The sequence below is a fragment of the Arvicanthis niloticus genome, chromosome 7, assembly GCF_011762505.2.
Source record: "Arvicanthis niloticus isolate mArvNil1 chromosome 7, mArvNil1.pat.X, whole genome shotgun sequence".
Lineage (NCBI taxonomy): Eukaryota > Metazoa > Chordata > Mammalia > Rodentia > Muridae > Arvicanthis > Arvicanthis niloticus.
Genome location: NC_047664.1, coordinates 36,653,244 through 36,680,271, shown reverse-complemented (window position 1 = coordinate 36,680,271; position 27,028 = coordinate 36,653,244). Strand labels below are relative to the sequence as shown.

General features: G+C 48.6%; 1 protein-coding gene and 2 long non-coding RNA genes across 5 annotated transcripts; 1 reads left to right on the top strand and 2 right to left on the bottom strand.

Moving 5' to 3' along the window:
• Positions 1–1,565: 1,565 nt before the first annotated feature.
• Positions 1,566–18,915, top strand: LOC117712717 (SEC14-like protein 4). Of its 2 annotated transcripts, none has more exons than XM_076938223.1 (12): positions 1,566–1,629; positions 5,619–5,694; positions 9,740–9,783; positions 10,069–10,128; positions 10,237–10,425; positions 12,187–12,282; positions 12,607–12,667; positions 13,568–13,651; positions 13,932–14,038; positions 14,115–14,254; positions 14,346–14,515; positions 15,496–18,915. In XM_076938223.1, exons 3-12 carry the CDS (start codon positions 9,772–9,774, stop codon positions 15,651–15,653), a joined length of 1,077 nt encoding a protein of 358 aa, XP_076794338.1. In that variant the 5' UTR covers positions 1,566–1,629; positions 5,619–5,694; positions 9,740–9,771; the 3' UTR covers positions 15,654–18,915. The 2 variants fall into 2 exon arrangements, with proteins under 2 accessions (XP_076794338.1, XP_034364710.1); XM_034508819.2 differs by lacking the exon at positions 1,566–1,629 and adding an exon at positions 1,723–1,854.
• Positions 7,509–10,306, bottom strand: LOC143443067 (uncharacterized). The gene is made up of 2 exons (XR_013111780.1): positions 10,182–10,306; positions 7,509–9,225 (listed from the first exon to the last, which is right to left on the bottom strand). It is a non-coding gene; the product is annotated as an uncharacterized LOC143443067 (long non-coding RNA).
• Positions 18,916–19,179: 264 nt separating the features above from the next.
• On the bottom strand, positions 19,180–23,470 carry LOC143443066 (uncharacterized). 2 transcript variants are annotated; one of them, XR_013111779.1, is made up of 3 exons: positions 23,392–23,470; positions 22,935–23,068; positions 19,180–20,557 (listed from the first exon to the last, which is right to left on the bottom strand). It is a non-coding gene; the product is annotated as an uncharacterized LOC143443066 (long non-coding RNA). The 2 variants fall into 2 exon arrangements; XR_013111778.1 differs by lacking the exon at positions 19,180–20,557 and adding an exon at positions 20,566–22,512.
• Positions 23,471–27,028: the final 3,558 nt, after the last annotated feature.

Below are 27,028 nucleotides of genomic sequence, written 5' to 3'. Positions count from 1 at the left end.
TGAGACTCTGTCTAAAAAAATAAAAAATATAAAAAAAAATAAAATAAATGCATTTTGTACTGGTTCACCCTGAATCTTTTCATCTGAGGAATGGCTCAGTTTGTAGAGGGCTTGTCCTATGTTCCAGCTCCAGAGTCATATAAACCAGGTATCCTAGTTAGGGCTACTATTGCTTGGACAAAATATGACCAAAGCAGCTTGGGGAGGAAAGGGTTTATTTGGCGTACACTTCCACATCACAGTTCATTATCGAAAGAAATCAGAACAGGAACTCAAAGAGGGCAGGAACCTGTGGGCAGGAGCTGATGCAGAAGCCATGGAAGGGTGCTGCTTACTGGCTTGCTTCCCATGGCTTGCTCAACCTGCTTTCTTATAGAACCCAGCACCACCATCCCAGGGATGGCACTACCCACAATGGTCTATGCCATCCCCCACTTATCACTAATTAAGAAAATGTCCTATAGATTTGCCAGTAGCCCAATCTGATGGAGGCTCTTTCTCAACTGATGCTCCCTCCTTTCTGATAACTTTAGCTTGTGTCAAGTTATATAAAATTATCCAATATACCCGACATGATGGCACCTGCCTATAATTCTTTCATTGCAGAGGTGGAAGCAGGAAAATCAAGAGTTCAAGATTCTTCTTGATTACATAGTGAGTCTGAAACCATCTTGGTCTACATAAGAACCCTGTCTTTTTCAAAAGATAGGTGTATTTTGTATATTTCAGAATATCTGAAGTTATGATGATATGAATATATATGTGCATATATATGTATGTAATCAGTAGGAAAAATGAATAAAATATTTACTGTTGCTGGTGCTTAGTCACTGAAATCTGATTTGCCGTTTCTACTCAGCACAGACCATGCTTGCTTGTGACCAATCACCTCTCCAATGGGCAAAAGTCTCACCTGAGCCCATGCTTGGTCATCTCCTATCTAGAACTTGATTTGACCCATGGGAGGACAGAGGGGAAAGGTCTCAGTGGCCTGTTTGACTACCTCCTCCCTGCTCCCTCCACACCTGGGTTTCAGAAAGTTCATGCCAAGGCAGCCTGTGTTTTCTCACTCTACCCAGAGAGATCAGCCCACTCAGTGCTGGCGCCTCCCACCCACTCCCTGGCCTTCTAGTGGTGCATCCCTCCCAGGGACTCACCACCTGGGCCATCCTGCAGTTCCTGCCTATGCTGATGGCCTTCAGAATAGTTTTGAAACTGTGTCAGTAACAATGAGTGTGCCATGCCAGGAGGCGCATAACACAGGAGACGCATCTTACCTAATCCTAACATCTAGAGGGCTGGAACCATTTGGCAAATAAGGGCTCTCCTGGCCAGCAAACATTTGTGGAGCGCAGCCTGTGTTCAAGGTCAGGGGGAGTGGAAGGGGGAGGACTCTCCTTAGGCAAAAGACTCCGAAGTGATGACATCCTCCCGCTTGGCTCGGAAGGGAGTGCTCCATGTACTTGTCCTTAGGTGAACACTCTCTTAACACCCACTCTACACACACACACCTACAGTCAGTCCTGCCCCTTGAGCGGCAGAACCCTGAGTGTGTGAAGACCGGAAGGCGAGGGGGCTCAGACTCTCAGGATATCTCTTGAGGTCCCGTCACCTCTCTACCCCATTAAGGTAGGCTTGATGACCTGGGGCAGACAAAACAAACAAAAACAAAAACCAGGGGAGCACTGGGTAGGGCGGGGCAGGAAAAGGGACTCTCCCTTGGGGCGGGACCAGCAGCAGACCTGCTACGTAAAGCCCAATGGTGAGGGTGGCGGTGGCTGAGACCTAGCAGAGAGCACCATGAGCGGACAAGTTGGGGACCTGAGCCCGCAGCAGCAGGAGGCTCTGACCAGGGTGAGGGGTGAGGCGGGAGGGAAGGCACGGGAGCCAAGCTGAACCCACATTGACTACAGCTTTACGTAGGGACTGGATGTTGAAGCCAGCGCCTCCTGCACACTGTTCTGAGGGTGGCAGTGCCTGGGTCAGGACCCCCTTCTCTCTACCTCTGAGCAACTACTGGTGTGTGTGTGTGTGTGTGTGTGTGTGTGTGTGTGTGTGTTTGTAGATTTAATCTTCCAGATCAGCCCGCCCCACCACCCATCCCTGGCCTCTGTTCCCAGCCTGGTGACTACTGCCAGGCAGATTTGGAGAACTCTGCCAGATTGCGACAGTGTTTGGTTTGGTTTGGTTTCTGTTGCCTGGATTCCCAGTCTTCTCTCTAGCAGACTTACTTGTTTACTTTTAATTATTACAGAGAAATAGAGGATTAGAGGGTCTGATTTTGAGAGCCTCCTATAGGCTGTACCTGGAGAAGGGAAGGGCTATCAGGGAGGGGAGGCCCAGGTCTTAGGAGTCCCACCCACGTTCACATTCAGCCTTGTTTGTAGGAGAAGCTTAAGAATTGGGACAGAAGCCGGGCAGTGGTGGCACACACCTTTAATCCCAGCACTTGGGAAGCAGAGGCAGGCGGATTTCTGAGTTCGAGGCCAGCCTGGTCTACAGAGTGAGTTCCAGGACAGCCAGGGCTATACAGAGAAACCCTGTCTCGAAAAACCAAACAAACAAACAAAAAAAATTGGGACAGAAAGCCAGGTACTGAAGGTGTAAGTCTGGAATCCCAAGCCTTGTGAGACAAAGACACAGAAGATTGTGTGGTCAAGGCCAGCCTGAACATAGTGACACTGTCTCGAAGAACAAGGCTTGTTTTGTAGTGTCTCCCATGGGGAAGAAGAACCTTACAGGGAAAAATAAGAATCCTGAGTGAAGGGAGGACCTGGGGATTCAGCCATTAACGAGTCCTTAATGGAACAGGAGGGGTCATTGACGAGCCTCCCAGTGCTGATGGTCTCAGGAGGCAGCAGGCACAAGGTTCTTTTGGAACTGGAAATCTGGTATTTGGGAGTGGATTATGGTAGAGAACCCCACGAGCCATTCCTACTTTCTCCACTAATTAAAACTAACAAATGCTTGCTATTTTAAAATGTATAGGAAGAGAAAGGAGGAAGGAGGGAAGGCTATGGAGCCCAGAGCTCGGCACTACCGTGCCCTGGATCACTTCCTTCTGGAGTCCTCCTGAGCTTAGCGTGGACCACTGTGGTCATACTTCCAGACACACAGTCTTCAGTGTGATACTGTAATAAAGCAGCTTCTCTGTAGGCCAAGTGAGTAGTCACCTAGAGGGGAGGATGGGTGCAGGGTAATTGTTTTTTAAGGGGCACTGGCCTTTTTACACCTTCCAACCCCCAACAAAATTTCCTGTGGCCCCCAAGGCTGCAGCTGCCTTCAGGTGTGACTCCTCCCTTTGCTGGCTGGGATTCATGCTTTAATCCTACTGGGTGTGCACCGGAGACCATCACACTACTTACATAAGGGATGGTGGTGGTGACAGCGATGGCTATGTATTTACCAAAAAAGAAAAGAGCCAAAAGAGGAGAAGCTGTTAAACACACAGCTACACCAAGACAATCCCAGAGAAGAGACCATGCCAACTCAGGTGGTGTGGGCTGGTCTGTCACAGCAGCTAACTGGAAGTTAGTCATCTCATAGGCTACTTGTGCAGGGTCATTAGCTGCAACCGAGGCTGGCTTTAGTAAATTGTAGAGCACCAGTTATTTCCAGACTGGCCACTTGGTGTTAGGCTGTAAATGTAAGTATATGGCATTGTGCATCATCAGGCCCCAAGTGCTCATGGTCTGATTGTTACAAGGTAGGAATTTCTACCTTTACGATTGACCAATTTTTTCACACATTCCTTTTTAATTATGTAAACAAAGCCAAATACAGTCTTGTAGGGGTGATATTTAGAAAATGGCGCCTGGTCTGGCTTGTTCCCGGGCAACCACCGTGTTCCCACTGCTCCTCGGCTCTAACCCGGGCTCTGGCTAGCTAGATACTCAGGCCTTGGCACCCACGAGATGCCAGCAGAGCCATCCCCCATGCTGCATCCACAAAGCTTGGCTGAACCCCAGACAATATCTGCCATCCCAGCAGTACCCGGTAGAAATGAGACTCTTAAAGCTTAATGATTATCTAAAGAATTTATATATTTAGAAATGCTCAGTCAACAAGATGCCCATACAATTAGAGTTGTTACCCAATATCTATCCTTTTGATAGAAGTTGCTACCCAGGACAGCTTTTGACCCATCCACGGTTCTCCACGTCCATAGCCTCCTGCTTCTCCTCCCCTTCCTCTTCTTCTCCTCCCCTTCCTTTCTTTCTCTCCCAGCTCCCCCTCTTTTTCTACTGACTAATCACTGAGCTCCACTGTGAATACGATGTAGCAGAATAAGTATCCAGCTACACAGTCTCATTTTATTCATTTTGGGATTATTATTTTTAGCCAGGCATGGTATCATATACCTTTAATCCCAGTCCTTGGGAGGCAGAGGCAGGATGATCTCTGCAAGTTCCAGGCCAGTCTGGTCTATATAGTAAAACCTTGTCTCAAAATAACAATTATCATTACTACTTTTAAGAAAGTTGGGGTAGCTGGCTGGCTTCAAACCCACAAGATCCACCTGCCTCTTGGGTACTAGGCCCAGGCTTACAGAAGTGTGTGTGTGTGTGTGTGTGTGTGTGTCTGTGTGTGTGTCTGTGTGTGTCTTTGTGTCTCTCTGTGTGTGTTTTGCTATATGAGTGTTTTACCTGAATGCATGCATATCTGTGTATCACATGCATGCCTGGTGCCTGAGACAGAAAGAAGAGTATGTTGGATCTCAAAGTGGAGGTGGTGAGATTCAATATGGGTGCTAGGAATCAAACCTGGGTCCTCTGGAAGAAGATCCAGTTATCTTTAACTGATGAGCTGTCTCTTCAGCCCTGAAGGTTTTCTTTTTTCCTCTTTTTGAGATATGCTTTCCATTTGTAGCCCAGGCTACTCGCAAACTCATAATCCTCCTGCCTCAGCTTCCAGAGTGCTAGGGCTACAGACTTGTACCACCAAACCTGGTTTACGTGTTTATTTTAAACACATTCAAGCCCTTGATTGGACAAATTTGACATTACCTTCATTTCACAGATGAGGAAGAGCAACTCAGAGAGAGTAACTCTTCTCTAACTCCAGCCATAAAGGATACAATTTCTGGGGTAATGTGTCTAGAACTGCCAGGCTAGCCTTCATCAGAATCACCCTGGAGTGAGGGGAAAAAAGGCTGGGGTTCTGGTACTTCTGTACCAAAAGAAGAGGGAAGGCTCTGGTACTAGCCAGAAGGGGAACTTGTCTCCTCCCAAGAAGCGATTCACACAGTTCTGATAACTCTTGAGACCACCTTGCAGAACAGACTGGAGCCCAGATACTGATGGGCCAGTGATGGGCAGAACCACCCCTTCTTAATTATATACACCTTGTACTCTTTGTGTGATCTTAAGCCTCACTCCTGGACCACAAAGGACCACTTGTGGGTAGGGGGTCACTGGACTTCTTGTTTCTCTTTCCAATCATGGCTACACTGAATAAATCTCTTGCCTCAGCTTTTCACTGTAGCTTGCCTAGTAACTAACTGGCCTGCTGAGGACAGGTAGCCATGCCCACCTCATACGTTCAAGCTTCCAGGGCCCAGGCTCTGACCCAGATGACCAGGAATGCTCTGACCATCACATCCATCCTTTCCCTTCTAGTTCCGGGAGAACCTCCAGGATGTGCTGCCCACCCTGCCCAAGGTGGATGACTATTTCCTTCTGCGCTGGCTCCGAGGTGAGGTCACAGGGGTCAGAGACGCAGAGAGCAAGGGAAAGGAGAGAAAGGAGCAAGGCAGCAAGAGAGTGAGGTGGGACATCTCAGGGGACAATCTTGCTGTGGTATAGGCTTTCCATTGGTCCACTCTAGGCTAGAAATCCAAGCTCCACTACCATCAAAAGCACAGCACAGACTCATCTGACCCTTCGCCTCTCTCTCTCTCTCCAGAGTGGACATGAGTCACATGAATGAAAAGAAACTAGGACATGACTGTTTGTAGGGATGGGTAAAGGAGGGTTATTGTAGGCGTGAGGGAGAGCATGGCCAGAGGCATCTGGAATGGTCAGAACTGACCTGGGCTGTGGGGTTGGGAGTGAGAGAGGAGGGGGAGGGGCAAAAAGAATACCTAGGAACCTTGAGATGGACAGCACCTAGAGACAGGTCAGGGAAAGTGGCTGAGGTTATATAGATAACAGAGGCTGAGGAAAGGGAAGCCAGCCCCTGGGCTGGAGAGTTTAGGGCAGGAGGTGGGGCAAGCCAGCCAGGATAACTCTATAAGTACTGAGAGCTGCCGGGAGAGCCTGGTGGCCAGAGTTCATTTTGATATCTTCAACAGGCACCTCAGTTAGCCATTTGTCCTGAGTTTGAGACCTAACCTCACTAAGTGTGCAGTTTTATTTGTAGACTTTAAAAGGCCAAATATCACAGCATCATGTGTTAGTACACGTGGGTATCAGAGATTGCTGCTTTCCTTAATCAGTTTATTTATTGAGCAAGGTCTCTTGCTGAACCTAGAGCTCGCTGATTAACTAGTCTAACTAGACAGCTTGCCCCAGGGAATCCTGTCTCCACCTCCCAAGTTTTGGGGTTACACATGGGCCATCAGGCCCAGTTGGCTATTACAGAGGTGCTAGGACAGGAAGCAGTCTTTGTGCTTATGTGGTAACACTGTTCACTGAGCCATCTAGTCCCTGGTTCTAACATTTCCTCAACCTGTCAGTCAGAGCCTGAGAACCTGAAGCCTGGCCCCAGTGACTTGTAGTTTCTTATACAAACACAAGAGCCTAACTCCAAATGACCTATGTATCCCTCTCCTAATGGTCAGTCTCAAGAAAAAGAACTGGTCCTGTAAAATCTGCTGCTTTGTAAGTAACGTGCTGATCTGTCCTGATCTGGAGCCCGGCAGGACAACTAAGTAACTCCCCTTACCTCTAACTCCCATTTCCTCTCAGGGGGCAACCGCCCCTCTCTCAGAGCTGTTCACCTTGTTTCTACTAACCATGTATTTTCTTTAGTGAATCTGTTCTGTGTCTGTCCGAGTCTCCTAATACTTTTACACCATGCCTTTGGCTTCAGCAGAGCCCAGGGCCTCCCCAGCTTGGCCTTGAACACTGTCTTTAGAACTTGGGTCTGCCTTCAGTCCTCTGGGGCATCAAACAAACAGAGAAGTGGGCTAAAGTATTGGTAGAGAGGGGCTTCTAGAAGTCACAGCAGTCTGGAAAAGTAATACCAGAAATGGCACAGGGCTTGTGGGACGGGGGGAATAATTTTAACTCACAGGATAGAGTTTGCACTTTAGATAAACCATCCCAGAAGGTGGGCACAAACAAGATGGGTTTGTGAGTAAATCCCAGCTCCACATGTGCCAGCAGAGCCCTGGTGAGAAGCTGGCCTTTCAGCCTTACTTTCTTCTGCTGTGTTGTGGGTGGGGTGCTGATCCCTGTCTTCAAGGTGCTGAGCCAAATATGAGGTTACCAGGCCTCCCGGAAGTAAGCCTTGTCCCGGAGGCTGCTCCTCCACTCCCTGTTGTTCTCTCTGTTTTTAAAAAACTATTTTTAGAAACTTTATTTTACAAACAATTTTAGGCTTTAAGAAAGAAAAAAAAAGACGAGGGGATTAACAAAAGCTTGTAGTATTCCTATATAAAGCAATATCCAGTTATTAAATATGATGAAAACTCAGGTATAACTCAAACGAGCCGCTAAACCTATAAAACTTTTAGAATTTTAGCTTAGAGCAGAAAAGATCCACACATACCAAATGAACAAAACCTTTAAATGCTAATATATTTAGGGCTGCCTAAATATTCAATTTGGTAGTCTGTAGACATATTTAACTATCAAAACTAGATTAAATTAAGACTTTAGACCCTCGTCTCAGTAGCTACGCTGCGTTCCTCAGTAGGCACATATGGCTAGTGACTGCCATGCTGAGAAGTTCAGAGATGGCGGGGACCATTCGATGGCCCAGCACTGATGCAGGAGACACTAATAAACACATAGGTGGAGGAAAGGACGGGCTGTAAACCTGGGGGCTTGTTCTCGGACATGTGTAGTGACTCACACTGAGAAGCCACTGCTTACGACTGTCTGGTCTCTGGCTGTGGGACTGGAGCCCTTAGGAGACAGTTCGGGCTCAGGTGAAGCTGCTGAGGAGTGGGATGGGCTGCCTGTGTGTGCAGTCAATGCCTTGTCAGAGGAGCGGCTGTGTGAGTGTCCTCTGAGGTCATTTCTTGAAGTGGTTCATGAACACAGCAAAGGCTGCCAGGCAGGAGAGTCACCTTCCACTTGGACGTCTGTGATGGTGCGTCGCACTTCAGCTCCATTAGTAGGAAATTTGATAGCGAGCTAGTAGCATTAAAAAGAAGCTGCTGAAGCATTTATCAAAATAGACTGCAGCTGTGAGTGGGAGGCATGCCTGTAGTTCCAGATGTTTAGGAGGCTGAGGCAGGAGCATTGCTTGAACTCTATCTCAGTTTCAAGAGGTACAGAACCAGAAATCACATCTGCAGAGACTTTCATGGATAAAGATCCTCAAAAAATATCTAAGGTCTGCTGGGAGATAGCACATACCTTTAATCCCAGCAATTAGGAGGCAGAAGCAGGCAGATCTCTGAGTTTGAGACCAGCCTCATGGTCTACAGAATGAGTCCCAGCACAGCCATGGCTACACACAGAGGGGAACATATATATACATACACATATATATGTACGTTTATATATACATGTATATGTGTGTGTATATACATATATATATACACATATATATGTGTTTGTGTGTGTGTGTGTGTGTGTGTGTGTGTGTGTGTGTATCTCTCAGGACTAGAGAGATGCCAGATTTCATTAAGGTATGTGCTGAGCAAACATGCAAACCAAGTTTCTTCTCTCATATAAACATCAAGACCCAGCATGGTCTGTGTGTAACCTCAGACATCAGACATCCAACATCAGCCTCAGGCCTCCACATTCATGAGCACACACATGCACATGAGCAAACACATACACTACACACAAAATTTCCAGACCCAGAGTGCATTCTGAGGGTATCAGGAAAAATGAGAGCACCCTAATTTTGTCCTCATTAGCCTTTGGGGATCAGTTCATCCTAACAGTTCTAAATCATTTTTATATTTTTTATTTGTTATTTATTGGGGGGGGGGGAGAACTCACATAACCAATGCATATGGAGGCCAGAAAAGTTTGCAGACTGGAATCTTTCCTTCTATCATGTGGGCTTCAGAGATCAAACTCAGGCCATCAGGCTTGGTGGCTGGATGAAAAAAACAAAACAAAACAAAAAAAAGAGAAAATGACATGACTGTTCCCAGCTATGGTGGAGGAGAAAGGTTATAGAAGGGACCACAGAGCCAGAGGCAGAGACAACTGAGTGAGTCCAGAGTAAACATGACCCCGAGCCAGGCCATGTGAGGAGACGGAGAAGGGAGAGCCAGACCAAGAGGCCATGAGAGTAAAGGGTAGACCAAAAAGGTCTGGTAACCAAAATGGCTGGATTATATAGGGAAGGGCAGCCCATCCTCTGGGCTAGAGAAACTTAGGGTAGGAGCAAGTTATGCCAGCCATACCCTGTGACAGGTAAGGAACTGAGGGATACTGGGAGAACCTGGCATCTAAGTCCACTTTGGTATGTTAAGTAGTCACCTCAGCCTTTTGTTCCTGGTTTGAGACCTAAGAGTAGCAAGCACTTTATACCTCCTGAGCCATCTTGCCGATCCCCTATAACCAGCTCATTCTAGTTTTGGCCTCTTTTCCCCATGTTTTTGCAGCTCGGAACTTTGACCTTAAGCAATCTGAGGACATGCTCAGGAAGGTAAGGATCCCTGTGTCCTGCCTCCCCGATGCTGATCAGGTTTCTGGCCAGCAAAGGTTGTCCCTTCTCAGATTTCTTTTTCCATCCTCCTGGGTCCTTTTCTGAACAAAGCCTGAGCCCCTCCTCCTTAAGCCCTTTTCCCACCTCCATCCCCAGTTCTGTGGAGCCCAAGAACGCTCTGGTAGAGTCTTGTGGCTGTGAGCAGAGAGACCTGGCCTTGCGTCCCTTGTACTTGGGGTGACTTTGGGGACAGACAGATTCTGCAGCTCCTGCATGTTTCTGCAGCATGTGGAGTTCCGTAATCAGCATGACCTGGACCACATCCTCACATGGCAGCCCCCAGAGGTGAGCCCTTTGCAGTATCCACTAGGCCTGCCGATGCCCCTTCCCCATCTCACCACTGGATGGCGCAGTGCAGACTGGTTTGAGTCAGGACTTTGTCCATGTTTCCAGGTGGTCCAGCTCTATGACTCTGGTGGTCTGTGTGGCTATGACTACGAAGGCTGCCCTGTGTGGTTTGACATCATTGGGACAATGGACCCCAAGGGGCTCCTTATGTCGGCTTCTAAGCAGGACATGATCCGGAAGCGTATCAAAGTCTGTGAGATACTTCTCCATGAGTGTGAGCTGCAGAGTCAAAAGGTGAGTGGTGAAGTTCAGGTAGGGTGTATGGTGGCCTTGGTGTGTCCAAATGGGACACTGTGTTCAGCAGTGATTAGCACGTTGTCTCTCTAAAGCTCACCAGCTCTCAGTGTGGTTTTCTCCCTTTTTAATTCCTCAGTGAGCATCAGCGTGTGTGTGTGTGTGTGTGTGTGTGTGTGAGAGAGAGAGAGAGAGAGAGAGAGAGAGAGAGAAACAGACTCTGCAATTGAGGTCACTAATGTCTGTCTTCCTTCTAGCTGAGTTTGTAAAGTGACTGCTGAGCAAACATAAAGATGACTTTCAGATTCGCAGCAACCACATAAAAAGCCAGGCCTTGACACTGACCATGGGTGTAGTGAGAGCCCTTAGCTCTCTTCCCAGGATTTCTTGGAATAACCAGCTTTGCTCATGGAAAAGCTAGTTACTTCTGTCGGTTGTCTAACTGGGAAAACTGATGGCCAACCGGTGACTTTGTGCTTCCCACATGGGACTCAAGGAGAGACTACAGAGTTACTAATATATATAATTATATGTATTATATATCATAGAGGTAATATATCATATATCACCATATGTTTTGCATATTCATATATTTTATATATGAATATATTTATTATATATAAATGTTCATGTATTCATATAGAATTTATTCATATATATACACACATATATGTATGTATATCTATATGAAACCCTTGGGCCAGTGAGATGGCTGAGAGGGTAAAGGCACTTATAACCATGCTTGACAACCTGAGCTCAATTCCTGGAACTAACATGGTGGGAGGAGAGAACTGACTCTTGCAAGCTGTCTTCTGACTTCCATACAAGCACTGTGGTACTGTGGTATACACATGCACACATACACACACCTGCCAGATATGATAGACAGACAGACAGATAGACAGACAGATATTTAAACATAAAAAATATATATGTAGAGTTGGATCTGGTAGCACATTCCTTTTATCCCAGTACTTGGGAAACAGAGGAAGGTGGAGTTTGAGGCCAAAGAGATCCTTTCTTGAAAAGCAAACAAGCATATATACATGAAACCCTCAAGAATGGAGCTTTGAGCCGGGCAGTGGTGGCACACACCTTTAATCCCAGCACTTGGGAGGCAGAGGCAGGCAGATTTCTGAGTTCGAGGTCAGCCTGGTCTACAGATTGAGTTCCAGGACAGCCAGGGCTACACAGAGAAACCCTGTCTTAAAAAAACAAAACAAAACAAAACAAAACAAAACAAAACAGTGCAGCTTCTATTCCAAGAAGGCCTCATTTTCCCCTGGACAGGTCTTGTCTCTTGACCCAGAGGGCCCTCTTACCTCTGCATCTTTCAGAGTGAATCCAGTGCAGAAGGCAACCCTATTGGTCTTGTGAATCTGAAATATGAGCCCAGCACTTGCCATGGTGCATGTATGGAGATAGAGAACCAGTTCTCCTTCCATCTCATGGGTCCCAGGTCATTGGTCTTGGCAGCAAGTACCTTTACCTGTTGAGCCATCTTATCAACCCCCAATCATGGTTTAGTCACATACCAGGACAGCATTGAGCAAACTGTGATGATAGTTGAAGAGCCTACAGCCTCTGCTAGGGCTCAGAGCCAACGTCCCCTCACATCCTAGCTGAATACCATCTGGGACATGCCATGGGCTTGACATCCACTCTGCCATGGGTTGTGGGAGGCAAGGAGAAGGAGAGGGATGGCCAGGCTGTCCTGGGTGGATCAAGATCTAAGCAGTGTGCCTGGTCTGTTCCACGCAGCTGGGCAAGAAGATTGAGAGGATGGTGATGGTGTTCGATGTGGAAGGGCTGAGCCTGAGGCACTTATGGAAGCCCGCGGTGGAGGTCTACCAGCAGGTAAGGCGGCAGCAACAGCTCCAGGCCAAGAGAGACCCACCACGTACACCAACTCCCCATCCATGGAAACTAGAGACAGCCTCCAGGGAACCTGTGCACCAGCCTGGCCTTGAGATGCTGTTCATGGAACCATCCTAGGAGAAGGAAGAAGAGGAGGGGGTGAGGAGGGGAAGGAGAAAGGGGAGGAGCAAGGACAGTCCAGAGGAGGTTGCTGTATCATGGGGAAGGCTCCGGTGGGTCTCTTGCTGCTGCAGCAGAAATGCAGAAGTCTGGGTACCCAAGGTGCTGGGCACAGCCATGACTGATGTGACTTTAACTTCACAGTTTTTTGCCATCTTGGAAGCAAATTATCCTGAGACAGTGAAAAATTTAATTGTTATTCGAGGTGAGTTGGTGCCTTGGGAAGGGAGACTGAGGAGGGGCGATGGTAAAGAAGCCTTAGAGTTAGAACTTATCTGAATCATCTTGTGTAGGGAACAAGGTTTTTCTTTGTGTTTTTAACTCCGTTCTTTCACAGACTGGTATTTTTGTAGTGCGGCAACACCCTGCCCTGGTATGTGGCAGCCATGTTAGTTTCTAAATGTTTGTTGCTGTTCTCTTGCTCACCTCAGTGTAGACTGGGCCCGTGGCCATGGGCCAAACTGGCTGATAGACATACTGTGAGGAAGGATGGTTCTCGTCTCCAGTGGCCATCCCAAATCCCCGAGATCCAGATGACCTGGGTCCGTACATCTCGAGCAAGTCAGTTTCATCTCACTGAGGCTCAGCTTTCTCATGTTGTGAAGTGGGGACACCATGGCACCCACCCCTTGTGAGACAGCTGAGACGCCAAGTGAGAAGAGTATGAACAAAACCTGGCCCACAAAAGTGCTCACTGGGTGAGCTGGTGTCCTTGGGGTAGGACAGGGAATCTAAAGCAGATTCCCCCACCTACTCTCACCCCAAAGGACTCTAAGGTCACCTAGCAAAACCTTGAGGTGGGAAAGGAAGGGGTGTCCTCAAGGAATCACCATGGCTATGTGATTGGGCTATGGTCCAGCTTATGCCCAGTACCCTGCAACTAGATTATGGGACACTGTTGAGTGCTAAGAACCAAGTACCATGCCATTACTTTAAGGCTGACAGCCCTAAGACTGAGATGGAAGTCCTTAACTAAAGCTCACACAGCAGGGCATGGCAGAATCCAGATCTGAGCAACTCCTACCCAGCGCATGACCATGGCTGTAGCTTTCGGCAGCAGTGATTCCTCTTGTTCCCCTTCCTGACGGGGCTCTGTGTGTTTTAGCTCCCAAGCTCTTCCCAGTGGCTTTCAACCTGGTCAAGTCATTCATGGGAGAGGTGACACAAAAGAAGATCGTGATTCTGGGAGGTAAGCGTCTTGGCCCGTGGCCCCCAGCTAGAGCCAGCTCTGTGCCTGTCTGGAAAACAGAGACTGCTGCCAAAGGCCACCTTCACCTGGGACATCCTCCTCACAGCCATGGCCTGGCCACATCAGCACACAGAGTGGGCTTCCAGGTCCAGATTGTTGCCTAAGAGCCAGAAGGCAAGCTCTTGAATGTGCTGCGTAGACTCAGGGGAGCAAGCAGTCCCCTCTGTGGGCTCTCAGCTGGCCTCCTAGAGCCCCTCAGAAGCACCTGTTCCTCAAACAGGTAACTGGAAACAAGAACTTCTCAAGTTTATGAGCCCTGACCAGCTGCCTATGGAATTTGGGGGGACTATGACTGATCCTGATGGGAACCCCAAGTGCCTGACCAAGGTACAGAATGCCCAGAGGAGGGGGATGGAGGAGACTACCATGGCCTACTGTTAACTTGCCCACCTCTGGCTCACAGATCAACTATGGGGGCGACGTGCCCAAGCGCTATTACCAGAGCAGTCAGGAGAGGCCACAGTATGAGCACACTGTGGTTGTGGGCCGAGGCTCCTCCCATCAGGTGGAGAATGAGATCCTGTTCCCAGGCTGTGTGCTCAGGTAGGGACAGTGACTACCACACACCTGGGCACAGCTGGAAGGGCCTCCCAGCCCACGCAGGAGGTCGTCAGGGGACGCTTATCTGTTCCAGGTGGCAGTTTGCATCAGATGGTGGAGACATTGGCTTTGGAATTTTCCTGAAGACCAGGATGGGGGAGAGGCAGAAGGCCGGAGAGATGGTGGAGGTGCTGCCCAGCCAGCGCTACAACACCCACATGGTGCCTGAGGATGGGAGCCTCACCTGCCTGAAGGCTGGAGTCTGTAAGAGCTTCAAGTTTTCCTGCAGTTGTCTTTGTGATAGTAAGAAAGGCAGCTATCTTGGGCCAGTCTGGGCTTTCTGGGTTCCCTCTACGTCCAACTCCCAGGGAGTATAGATGTGAGGGAGGAGATGCATTGCACAATAGCCAGGGCTCAGAGCTAAGAGACAGCTAACTAAGCATCCATGATTTTGTCAGAGATCCCCAGAAGGGGCCTGCCCAGTTGTCTGAACTCCAAACATCCCAAAGAGGTGGCTAGAACTGATGTTGGTTTCACCAGAATCAGTATGGTCAAGTGTCTAGCCACCTTCTCATATTGCACCAAAATTCCCAAGGCTTAGGCAAAGAAAGGGGATGGGGGAGGGGATATTACCATACCACACACCTTTGGAGATTCTAGTCCAAGATCCAGTGACCTTATTGCTTTGGAGCTCTGGTGAGGTTGGCACAGCATGGCAAGGACACCAAGAGCAAAACCACCTATGTCCCAGGCCAGGAAGGAAGAGGGAAAGGGAGAGAGGCCAAGTGTGCTGGCACACACCTGTAATCCCAGCACTTGAGGAAGCTGAGCCAAGAGGATCAGAAGCTTAAGGAAAGCCTAGGCTGGATATGAGACCTGTGAGTCCTCCTCCTGAGGCCCCACTACCTTCTGACAATGCTGTCCTGGGGACCAAGCCTTCAACAGGGCACTTCTAAACGCACTTACACAAACCACAGTAATGGGGATGGTGACCTTTCTCCAGAGGCTGCTCTTAGGAGGGATTCTGGGAACTGTGAAATGCTACTGTGACACTGGAGATCCAGAAGGGTCCACACTCCTGCTGTGATCACTATGCTCCCAGGAGGGGGTCACAAGCAGTGAGCCAGGGGCAGGGCAGTGGCTGATGAATACATCCTACCCATGGGCCTGGTCAGCCTGTTCCCAACATCACAGGGGATGCTGTTTGTCACCTAATGCTGTTTGTCACCTCTCTGTTCTTGCAGATGTCCTACGCTTTGACAACACCTATAGCCTCCTGCATACCAAGAAGGTTGGCTACACTGCAGAGGTGCTTCTTCCAGACAAGGCCTGTGAGGAGAAGTTGCAGGGCCTCGGGTCATCGAGCCCTCCTCAGGACAGTGAAGACTCTAGCCACCTCTGACCCCGCTCCATCCAACTCCTTCACATGCCCCTACCCCTTGCACCCCAGGCAGGATGAGGCTGAAGATGGCTGTAGAGATCTCCAACCCTCATCTCCATCTCAGCCTCCCTTGGGACCACTCAGACACAGACCAGCACTTTCATCCCCTGTACCCAGAGAATGGTGCTGAAGGTGACATCACATATCCACTGAGAAAGGACCCTGCCTCTTGTTCTCACTCTCCTGAAGACACCCACCCAGGATTCAGCCATGCCTGATATCCCTGCTGGGATTGGGTACATGAAATCCATGTCTGGTTCCCCACAGGAAGCACAGCTGCAGGATAGCTTCTCTCTAATTGGAGGTCAGCAAGGATGGGAAGGGCTAGCTGGAGGCAGCTGGGCAGACTGTGAAGCGGGAAGAGGCCCCAGCTGAAGCAGAGCATCAAGGCCTTTCAAAATCCCCCTCCTTTGGAAGGAACAGCAGCCATGGAGAGACAGGACACAGAGGGGGAACCATCAGAGGAAAAGTCGCACTCAGCTCTATGAGATTGAACAGGCTGCTGAGTCTAATGAAGAGACACACATACATGCAAACGTGCACCTCCTGCACATACACACACCCGTAGGATCCTACTGATACTCAATTTTGACATTTCCCCTCTTAAGGCAGTTGCCCAGGAAAAGCCATCATCAAGCCCACTATGTAGCCCAGGCTGGCCTAGCATTAGTCTACCTTCTTCAGTGTCTTAAATGCTAGTGTTGCATATAGACACCACTATGCCTGGCCTGGGTGGAACTCAGGACCAAAGCTAAGCAGCAGGGAGGCACAGGTACTAGAGGGCAGGGTGAATCATTCTGGGGATTTGGCCTGGTCTCTAACTTGCTTCTTAGAGAGTCTTCCAGTTTTCCATCCATCTGCATGTCTAACGAGAGAGATGTAGCTACCAACATGGCTTCTCCGTGTGACCCAGGAGCCAGCAGGTGATAGCTTGTTGCATGTGATATCTCAAAGGCTGGCCCTCCTGGCATACATGGATAGTCAGCCAGCCCACTGGGTGTACTGAACCTAACAGCAGATGCTGCTGAGTTTGATCCAGTGTGCCTCTGTGGACTGGCTCAGAGATGCCATGACCTGAGGCCTAAGAGCTTAGGCTGTCCCGCACTGCTCCCTCCTGGGCCTCTGGCTGGGACAGAAGACCTGAGTCCCATGCAGGGTGGCTCAGACACTGAGACACTGACGTAGGTTACTGATGTTACCTTCTTTGTTTGTCCTTCTGTGCTGATGGGCCAATGTCCCTGGAATTAATGATCAGATAGATGCTCTAGAAAGGGAGGCCTTACTTCAAAGTGCCATCAGCCTAGACACCTTAGCAGACATCACCTTGTCAAGGCACCTTGCAAGCAAGAAGTCAGGCCTCGCCCTTTCCTGCTTCAAGATCCCATCTTCGGTTTTCTCCGCTTGTAGATGTCTTCATTATTGAAGACATCTTAAAGGAGAAAAACGGTAAACCTTAAAGGTGAGGGAGCTCTTCAGGGAAGCCCCTAGCCACTGTACTTGGACCAGTTGGACTATTTACAGTCAAGGTTTAGAGTCTGAATAGGGGTTAAATGCCAAGAGGCAGTGCCAAGAGAAATTCCTGCCTAAGATTAGCTTATGCAGACTGTCAAGAAGGAAAAAAAAAAAATCTATGATTTTCCTGGATCCAAAGAGATAGCCTGTGGCTGTTAGGCAAGAGTCACAAGATATTTTCCAAGTCCAGGGTTGCTCCTGCGTTCACAATGTGGAAGCATAGGAACCCCTCTTGTTTCCCTGAAGCAACCCAGCTTCTTGGGATCACTTCCCCACATCTTTTGACAGACTGAAAGGGTTGCTGCTAACTGTGATTAGGAAAACCTTGACTTCATTCATCTCATTTCTTGTCTTGAGCTCCCAGAATGACTCTTGTCATTAAAATAGGAGGCCTCTGGACTTGAACCCTGACCCTTGCCCTTCCAACCACCCACAGCCAACTTTTGCCGTCAGCACAAACTCATTAGTAGTTCTTGCTGGTAATGGAGATAGACCTTCCCTGTGTACAAGGACAACTGATTCTCCCATCACAGAGACAGATAGACACCTGTTGCTGGGACCACAGGGGTAGGAAGCAGGCATGTGGAGTGAGCTATAGATACCAACAGCTCTGGAACCTGCCTGGGAAGTGGACAGGGCATTGAGAACTCAGGAAGTCTTGTGAGATTAAACCCTCGCTCAGCAAACCCTCGCTCAGCAAACCCTCACTCCTGCAGGCTTGTCTAATCCTCAGACATTGCAACATGATGTTATCATCTGCAAAGTTCATGACTGAGAATCATGCCAACTGAGATACAAAAGCAAGCCAAAATCCCACAGAAAACACCTGGAGAACTTTTCACACAACTTTATGGGTTTCATGTTTGGCCAGGTTCATAGCAATTCTGGACTTCATGTAACTTGTAGGGTCAGGTTGGATACCCTGGTAGAATGTCACTTTTTATTTCTTTCCTCCTCCTCCTCCTCCTCCTCCTCCTCCTCCTCCTCCTCCTCCTCCTCCTCCTCCTCCTCTTTCACCTTCTTCCTTCTCCTCTTTCTCCTCTTTTTCCTCCTCTTCCCCTCCTCCTCCCCCTCCTCCTCCTCCTTCCTCCTCCATCTTTCTCTTCTCAGTTCTTCATCTTCCTCCTCCTCCTAAGTGTGTGTGTTTCTGTTGTTAGAACTCAGGTCCTTGCACAAGCTACACCAGCCCTCTACTTGTGAGCTATATCCCCAGCCAACAAACAAACAAAACAAACAAAAAACCTGATGCTTTTCTACAAAAAAAAAAAAAAAATTCTGCCTTCATTTGTTCATTCATTCTTTAGCATTTACAGAGCATCTGTCCAGCACCTGGCACTGCAGGCCCTAGGGACCGTAAGCATCCTGGGCTGATCCAACTCTGCCAACAGGAAGCTTGCTCGCACTGAGGGAGGCAGAAGTGACCTTGATGATCAAAAGTCAAATGTGCATACTGTCTTCTGATGTTTTTGTGGGGGCGGGGACCAAATCTGCAGGGCACACTCAGAAAAGAATGAGCTATGGCTCAAGGAACTGACCATGGAAGGACTGGGGTGGGGTGACCTGATGGGGACACTCCTCTGGGCTGAGGAATGTGATATGAGTGGCCATAGGGTGTTTGGGGCCAAAGGGGAGTCAGGGGAACATGACTTGTGCAGACATCAGATCATGTTAATAGATGTCAATAAATTGTACTTCAATGTAAGTTATGAAATGGCTGTAAGCACGTAATTTGTCAGGGGTGGGGTGACATTTTTGATAGGAGGTTGTAGATCTAAGCTCTTCAAATAAGGTGCTGGGAATCTTGAGGCCTCCTCTATCCAGGGGGTGCAGACAAGGCAAGGCCTACTCTTCCGAGGTTACCTCCTTGTGAAAGTCCTCAGCCTTTGGGAGAAGGCAGCTGGGACACTTATTTATAGGGTTGTTTTTGTGACAGTTGGAAAAAGCCCTCTATGCCCACCCACCCCCAGATCCTCACCCAGCCAAGCTCATGAAATTGAAAGGCACACAACAGAGTCACTGTGCTCAGAGCAGGTTTTGGCTATGTTCCATGCCCATCCCTCCACAGTCTGCGCAGCTCCTTGTGAGTCACCCTGAAGCAGATAGAGATGAAGTCCCATTTTATAGGCCAGGAGATGGAGGTTTAGCATCTTTAAAAAAAAGTGTCTAATGGCAGACTGGGGCAGGTACCCAGGTCAGCTGCCCTGCTGTGTCCTCGTAGCCTTCTGAGAGAAGACAGTGGGCCTCTGTCAAGGACTGTGTGGTGAAGCTTCAGCATGGGACAGAGGGAATCAGGGATTTTACAGCCTAGAGAAAGGTTAGTTTATTTCAAACTTGCTCTTTGCCCAGACCTGTCAGTGGCAGGAAACCCTATGTTCAGTTACAGATGAGGAGATTCAGGCTTGGGGCAGGAAAAGACCTGTCCTGAGACACAGCATATGAGGAAAAAGCAAAACTTAAGAGGCAGAGGCAGGTGAATCTCTGGGAGTTCAAGCCCAGCATGGTCCACAGAGTGGGTTCCAGGACAGAGAAACCCTGTCTTGAAAAACAAAGAAAGAAAGAAAGAAAGAAAGAAAGAAAGAAAGAAAGAAAGAAAGAAAGAAGCAAACAAGGCAATATGTGAACTTGAGAAGTTAGACAAGGGATACAGCCTGGTGCTAGAGCATCTGCTTAGCACGTGCAGGATCCTAGGTTCAATCCCAGTACCGCAAACAACAACAGCCGAACACCGTGAATTTGAGTCCACCTGGCCTGTGGAAGGTGGAAGGGACAAGCTCTTTAGCTTCATAAAAAAAGTAGCCCAGGTCAACCAGGAACTGAGATGCTCTCCCATGGCCTTGTGATCTCTACTTTCCTCCACAGAGGAGCAGTGTTAGGCCAGACGTCCCTCAGCTCACAGGGACCAAATAGAGTCCATTTTCCCCATTAAAAACTTCACTTCATAGATTGAAGTCCAGGAGGCCAAGCTCACTGGCCCCAGATGTTCGAGGCTGCCCAGGGTGGCAGAAAAAGGCAGTCTGATCCTGCTTCACATCCTGCCTCTGTGGCTTGTTCTCACTGGACTGTCTTGTCCCATAGCCCTTGCACCACCTGTAATTTTTTTAAAATCTTATTTTTAATAATGGCTCTTAAATGCTTTAACCTCTCTTGTAGCGCACCACCCACCAGAGGTGGGTGAAAGGATGTGGGGGAAGTGGACCTGTTTAGAAAGGTTCTTTGGAGCAACTTGTATCTGTGCTGTCTGGAAATCGTCAGTTCAGTTCACAGGTGAGCAACTCGATCTACTCGCAAACTCCTCACAGATACACCAGCAGTCCAGTTCGGTAGAGTCAGGTTAGCAACAGCAGTGACATGACCTAGTAGAAACAGCCAGGCCTCAGCCTCAGCTCGAGTCAGCAGGAAGGACCAGCAGGAACACCAGAAGTTCTCAGCTGTGCCTCTCTCAGGGAAACAAAGATCAGTGAAGACCCACAAGCATTGCACAGCTGGCTGTATGAGCTCCATGGAATCCTATTTATACCCTCCAAGCATCACGTGTCCTCCATGTGCCTTGCCTCAGGGCAGGTCTTCCCTCAGTTCATGCATCCAATCAGCCCAAGTCCACAGAGTCCCAACAAATGCAATTCAACTATACAATGTAAGATGGACCGATTCATGTGTTGTTAACAGAAAATCTTTCATCATGTGTCTTTTCACACATGACGTACAACCCACATACACACACCACACACACTACACATATACAAACACATACCACATACTACACACATATACACAAACACACACAGAGACCACACACATACCACACACACACCACACACTACACAGGTACACACAGACACACAGACACACCACACTATACACATACAAACACAGACCACACACATACCACACACACACCCCAAACATGCACACCACACACACACACCACACACACTTATCACATACACATACCACACACACCACACACACACACCACACACACCACACACACCACATACACTTACCATATACCACACACACCACACATACACACACCACACATATGCACACACAAACACACACACCACACACAACAGTATTGGTGAGACAGAAAAGGATTTTGTTATCCAGTCTGTATCCATCCCATCTTCTATGAGCTAATAAGATCGTGAGGCTGTACAAGGCAGTAACAAACTTGGAGGTGGGAAAAGAGGTATGTGTATTACCTAGACATGGCACAAACCTGTAATCCATGCACTTGGGAAACCTGGGAAGGACGGTAGGAAGGTCAGGGTCACCTGTGGCTATATAGCCAGTTCTGGACAGCCTGAGCTACATAAGACCCCATTTGAAAAAATTATGCATAGTTAGGCATTCTTGGTTAAACTGTGATCTGCTTGGTCACTTCTTGGCTTAAGTTCTTCAAGGTTCCTCTGGCTTCAGAAAAACTTTCATTGCTTGAAGGGACACATAATTTCCCTTGACATGATTAACTTCAGTTTCCAACATGGGCTAACCCATGGCACTTTGGGTGAAGGGTGGAACCATTCTTGCTTGAGGAAAATAAACTTTGTATTGCCAGTTTTTATATATTCTTAAATTTATTCTGGTGTGTGTGTGTGTGTGTGTACACATGAATCTGTGTCAGGGTATGTGCACATGAGTGCAGGTGTCCTTGGAGACCAGAGGGGTTAGATCTCCCTGGAGAGGGAGTTATGGGCTTTGTGAGCTGCCCAGAATGGATGCTGGGAACCAAACTTAGGCCCCCTGGAAGCCTTCTCTCCAGCCCCTAGATAGACACTTGAAACAGAGCTATGGAGGGAGATGAGCCAGAATCTTCCCCAGTGATGAAGTCAACAAAGAAGACAGCTACAGGATGAAAGCAGAGATGAGGAGATGAGGGCAGAGGTGCTATGTGTTTGCCCACTCAGTTATTCACTGGACCTCAAAGGTCCTGAGTAGAAACTTTGTGGTTTTTAGCTAAAGCAGTGTCTGAATCTGTTTGATCTCTTTGAACTTTTAATTGATTCTTGGTGAGTTTCACATCATGCACCCAAGTCCCACTCATATCTGCTCTTCACCCTGGCAACCTCCCCCCACATTAAAAAAAACCACACACACACACAAACAAAATAAACAAAACAAAGCATAGAAAATATCTCGTGTGGAAGCTGTGGTGTGTCACAGTGTGTCCCACAGTGTACCCCTCTGTCCACACATCTTGGAAATGTTCATTGCAATGAGTCATTGGTTGGTTCGAGCTCTCTGGATTCTGTGACATCAATATTGGATCGTCACTGGCATTCCTCCTGGTTATCCTGTTGTTGCCCTGTGTCGTGGAAATCCTGCAGTTTCAGATTGGCAAGACCGGCCCTTTCACGTGTCCCAACAGTGTGCAGATGACATAGATTTTGGGGTGGGTCAACTCAAGTCCCTGTATCTGGGCCAGCGAGTTAGCTCACTGATCAGCCCCCTGGCTCTCTCTTATCCTCACCACTAGGGAGAGCTCTGTAGCACTGCGCTGGCTAGGCCACCTGACAATGCCACCCCAGGCAGGAGGCAGGGTCATCTCTCCTGCTCTCCTGCCCACCCACACCTCCAGAGGACAGTTGAGGTGCAGTGCCCACTCTCCCAAGTGCTGCAGCAGGCATCAAGGGTCTGTGCCAGTTCTCTCTCTCTCTCTCTCTCTCTCTCTCTCTCTCTCTCTCTCTCTCTCTCTCTCTCTCTCTCTCTCCCTCAGGGCTGGCTTACCAGTGCCTTCGCCATCAGGGCCAGCTCCACTGTGTTGCCCAGGTGAGGTACTAGGACCCTCAGCCTCTGAATCTTTGTTGCAGTTAGGTTAGATGTTTGCACACAGCCCGGTGAATGTCCTAAAAGCCACAGAGCTGTATATGAAGAATGACGCACTGTGAGTGTGAATCATATTACATTTAAAGTTTCTTCCGTTTTCCTTGACAAAGGAAGCTCAGTAATAGAGTGCTCCACTATCGTGCACTAGGCTCTGGGTTTGATCCCTAGCACTGGAAAAAGGTATAAACAGCTAATCTATTTATATATAAATCTGCCCAGGGTAAAGCGGGGAACCACCAGAGGGTATGGCAGAGCACAGGATGCAGCTGCACCCTCTTGTATTTCTCCCTCCCGCTTTGTCTCCCTTTCCTGTGGTCTGAGCTTCCCTGCCTGCTCCTTCCTAGTGATGTTTGCCCACCTCCAGGCCTCTGCACTCCCTCCAGACTCCTGTGGCTGATTCCAGCATGATCTACTTAGGGAAGGCAGGCAGGAATGTGAGAACACCGGAGTTGAGGCGGGGGGGGGGGGGGGGGGGGGGGCAGTGCTTTCACATTGCCTAGAAACCTAGGAGGGTTCTCCAGTGAGGTGGGGCAGCTCTGTCAACTCCCGCACCCATGTTTGCTCGTGTGTGTTGTGGTTGTCACCTTGGTCCCCTGAATCCTTGACAAATGAATTAATCAACACAGCCTAGGAGTGCTTACCTGGGGAGCATAGTTCTGGCCATGTGCAGGTGATCTCCTTCCCCAGGCCTTTTGTTTGAAGGGAAGGGGACTCTAAGCTTCTGTTGGCTTTGCTGCAACCCAAAGTGTGTGTGGAGAAGCGGGGCCCGACACGTCCTAACCTGTGATGGTACTTCTGGGTGTTTAATGACCTCTTGCTGTGTTAAGTCCTGGAGTGGAATGGGGCGGGGTGGGGTGGGGTAGGCTTGCTCCAGTTCCACTGTAGGTAGCAAAATATGACAGTCTGGGCTCCAGTTCAGCTGCACAACTTGTGAAAGTTCCTTGAGCTCTGAACAGCATTGCTTTGGCTGAGAAAGGGAAACCTGTAGCTGCCTCCATTGGGACTGACGAGCGAGCGTGTGAAGCTCTCAGCCCAGAGGAAGTGATCCTGGAACGGGAAGCCAAGTGTTCTCTGCAGAATCCCTGCCAGCATCCCCACCCCCAAGAACAGCTCATTGTCTTAAATATTCAGACATGAGGTCCCCACTCACAAGGCTAATATGTGGAAGACCTTGGCCCCAGCTGAATCTCTCTTGAAAGGTGATTGGAACATCCAGGTATTGACTTCACCAGTGGATTAACGCATTCATGAATTAATGCTGAAGGGATACTAGTAGATGGGGCCAGATCAGAGGAGGTATGTAGAGGGGTGTGAGTGGGTGTATACCTTTGAAGGGTATATTTTGTCCCTGTCATCCCCTCCCTCTTTCAACTTCCTGGCCACCAAGAGATGAGCACCCATATGCCACCTCACACTGGATGACCATCCTTTACCAGTGAGATGCTCCTGGAGCTAAGGCCATGGGAGAGTCGGCGACAGCACGTTTGTCCCAGTATGAGTTATTTAACTGCCCTATGCCATGCCTCAGTTTACTCATCTGTAGAACATACTAAACAATGGTGCCCTCCTTCAGGGAGGTTCTTAAGCCTAACAGATAATGTGCTCAGAATTCAGCTTGGCATGAGACAGGTCTACACTAAATGTGATCATTCTAGCTATAACCCACATGGGGATTAAATCAAATCAGTGTCAGGCCTAGTGGTGCAGATCTGTGGTCTCAGCTACACAAGAAGCTAAGCATGGAGATGCAAGGCTTGCCTGGGCTATGGGGAGACTACAAGGCCATCTGGGCAATTTAGTGAAACCCTGTCTCAAAATAAAAGATTAAAAGAGGGTTGAGGGTACTGTAAGTCTGTGGTAAGACACCTGCAGAGCCTAGTCTAAGGCTTACTTTCCATTACCAGAAAGAAAGAAAGAAGGGTGGGAAGAGAATTCAGTTAAAACTACAGTTTGACCAGTCATGCTGGCTCACACTGGCATTCAGCAAGCGTTCAGTGTCAGCCTGGGCTGCAGTTTCATAAGCTGGCAGTGTGCACCTGTGATCTCAGAACTTGGAGATAAATCAGAAGGATCTCGAGTTTAAGGCCAGCCTGGATTACACTGGGCAACAGTCTCAAAACAATAGCAAAAACCCAGATTTCAGCTATTCTGTTTTTTCACACAGGGGGAGTGGCTACTAAATAAATGTATTAACTGGGACAGACAGATCTGGGCCATGGCCGCCATCACGGGGTGGGGGTTGTGTTGGTTGGCCTATAGACAGTGATGGCACCTGCACATAAACTACTTGGTAGACTCATGGTTCTATCAGAAGGGCTCAGAGTTCCTATGACAACACAGCTCCTAGAAGGACCCTCGCCTCTCTTCTAGACCTTCTTACCCAGCCTCTGAGGTCCGGGGTGCCTCCCATTAGAGGGATTAGGAAGAGAATCGAGACTGGTGGGAAATGGTGGGATTAGGAGCTAATGAAAGAGCAGCTGTGGAACCTGATCTCCACAGGCTGCCAGCCTGGGGGAAGTGGGTGGCTGGAATGTGAAGTGGGGTGGGTGTGGAGAGTTACCTAACTGCTCCAGAGTGATACACCAGGTGCCCCAGACAGAGGGAAATGGCCAAAGATGGCTCGTTTTCCTGTGGTCCCAACCGTATCAGGGGCATGAGTCAGGTAGGATAGCAGCAGGCAGCATCTTGAGTGTCCCATATCCACCTCTGGAAAGAACCCTGAGAACGTTGAGAAAAGAGGCCCCAGATTGCTCCAAAACTGTACATCTAGGATGCTCTAAGTTAGAGAGAATGAACCTGGGACAGTCTTGGGCAGAGTAGTTTGGGCTAGCCTAACTACGTTAACTAAGGCTAGCTCAGGATACTTTCTGCTAATTATCTTGAGTCAGCTTTGTTTCTTTGTTTGTTTGCTCTGAGATAGGGTCTTGCTATGTAGACCAGGCTGCCCTTGAATTTACAACCCTCCTATCTCAGCCTTCTGAGTGTTGAGCTTATAGGCACATGCTGGGTTGGAAGCTTTAATAAGACCAGTAATTGACAGTATCGTATTTCTCTTTCCCTCTCTGAATGAACAGAAAAGAAGCCCCTGGCAGTGCACAACCCCAGGCAGTCAGTCTTTCCATCCATGTAAGGAGGCAGAGTTGGCATCCCTCTGTTAGAAATGACAGACCCAGGAAACACCAGGCTGAAAAGTTTTACAGGAAAATCCAAAGCGGGCCTGGGCCTCAGGCCCATCTGATGTTATAACGACTGTGGAAATGGGATGGGACAGAAGGTGAAGAACATAGGAACCTTCTGAGCTTCCCTAAGTACCTGCCGTGGATGACACACCAGCTTCTTCACACCTCACTGGATGCCTCTTGCTGGTCATATATGAAAATCCCCAAAAGACATCCTTGCCCACAAGACCATGCTCCTACCCCACCTAAACTCTCAGGGATAATGGGAGTTGTATATAACCCTCCCCATTTAAAGTAGACATCAGGAGAAGGCCTGGTCTTTCCCGATGTTCAAGTCCATAGGACCAGCTCCTTGCAAAAGAATTTGGAAGACATTAAGAAAGGCAGCACCTGCTCTGTGGAAAAGAACAACCTTCACCAAGGACCTCTGAGCTCCAACTTCTGTCCCAGCTAGCTCTAGCTTGCCTCCTCCTCCTCCTCCTCCTTCTTTTTCTCCTTTCTACAGTACCAGAAATTGAACCCAATTCTCAGTGGATAGATACACTAGGCAAGCTCTCTCTAACTGCATGCCTTCACACAGCTTGTCTGCCTCTTGACTATGTGTGCTTGCTACAACTGAAGAGTATGAATTTCTCCCAACTCCCAACACAGCTTGGGGCTGGTCAGCAGGCCAGGCCTCAGACTCCCATTCTGCAGGAGCCAGCAGGGGCTTTTAGGACACCCTCCATTAGGAGGACGAGGAGACTGAAGCTTAGGGAACACTGTACCCTCCAGGAGTGGAGCTCATTCTCCATGGGACTCCATGGACTCACGGGA

Coding starts and splice junctions, on each gene's coding strand:
- LOC117712717 (XM_034508819.2), top strand. CDS start 1,801: ATGAGCGGACAAGTTGGGGACCTGAGCCCGCAGCAGCAGGAGGCTCTG. Junction 13,652..13,931: donor GAAGATCGTGATTCTGGGAG/GTAAGCGTCTTG, acceptor TTCCTCAAACAG/GTAACTGGAAACAAGAACTT. Junction 14,516..15,495: donor CTGCCTGAAGGCTGGAGTCT/GTAAGAGCTTCA, acceptor CTGTTCTTGCAG/ATGTCCTACGCTTTGACAAC.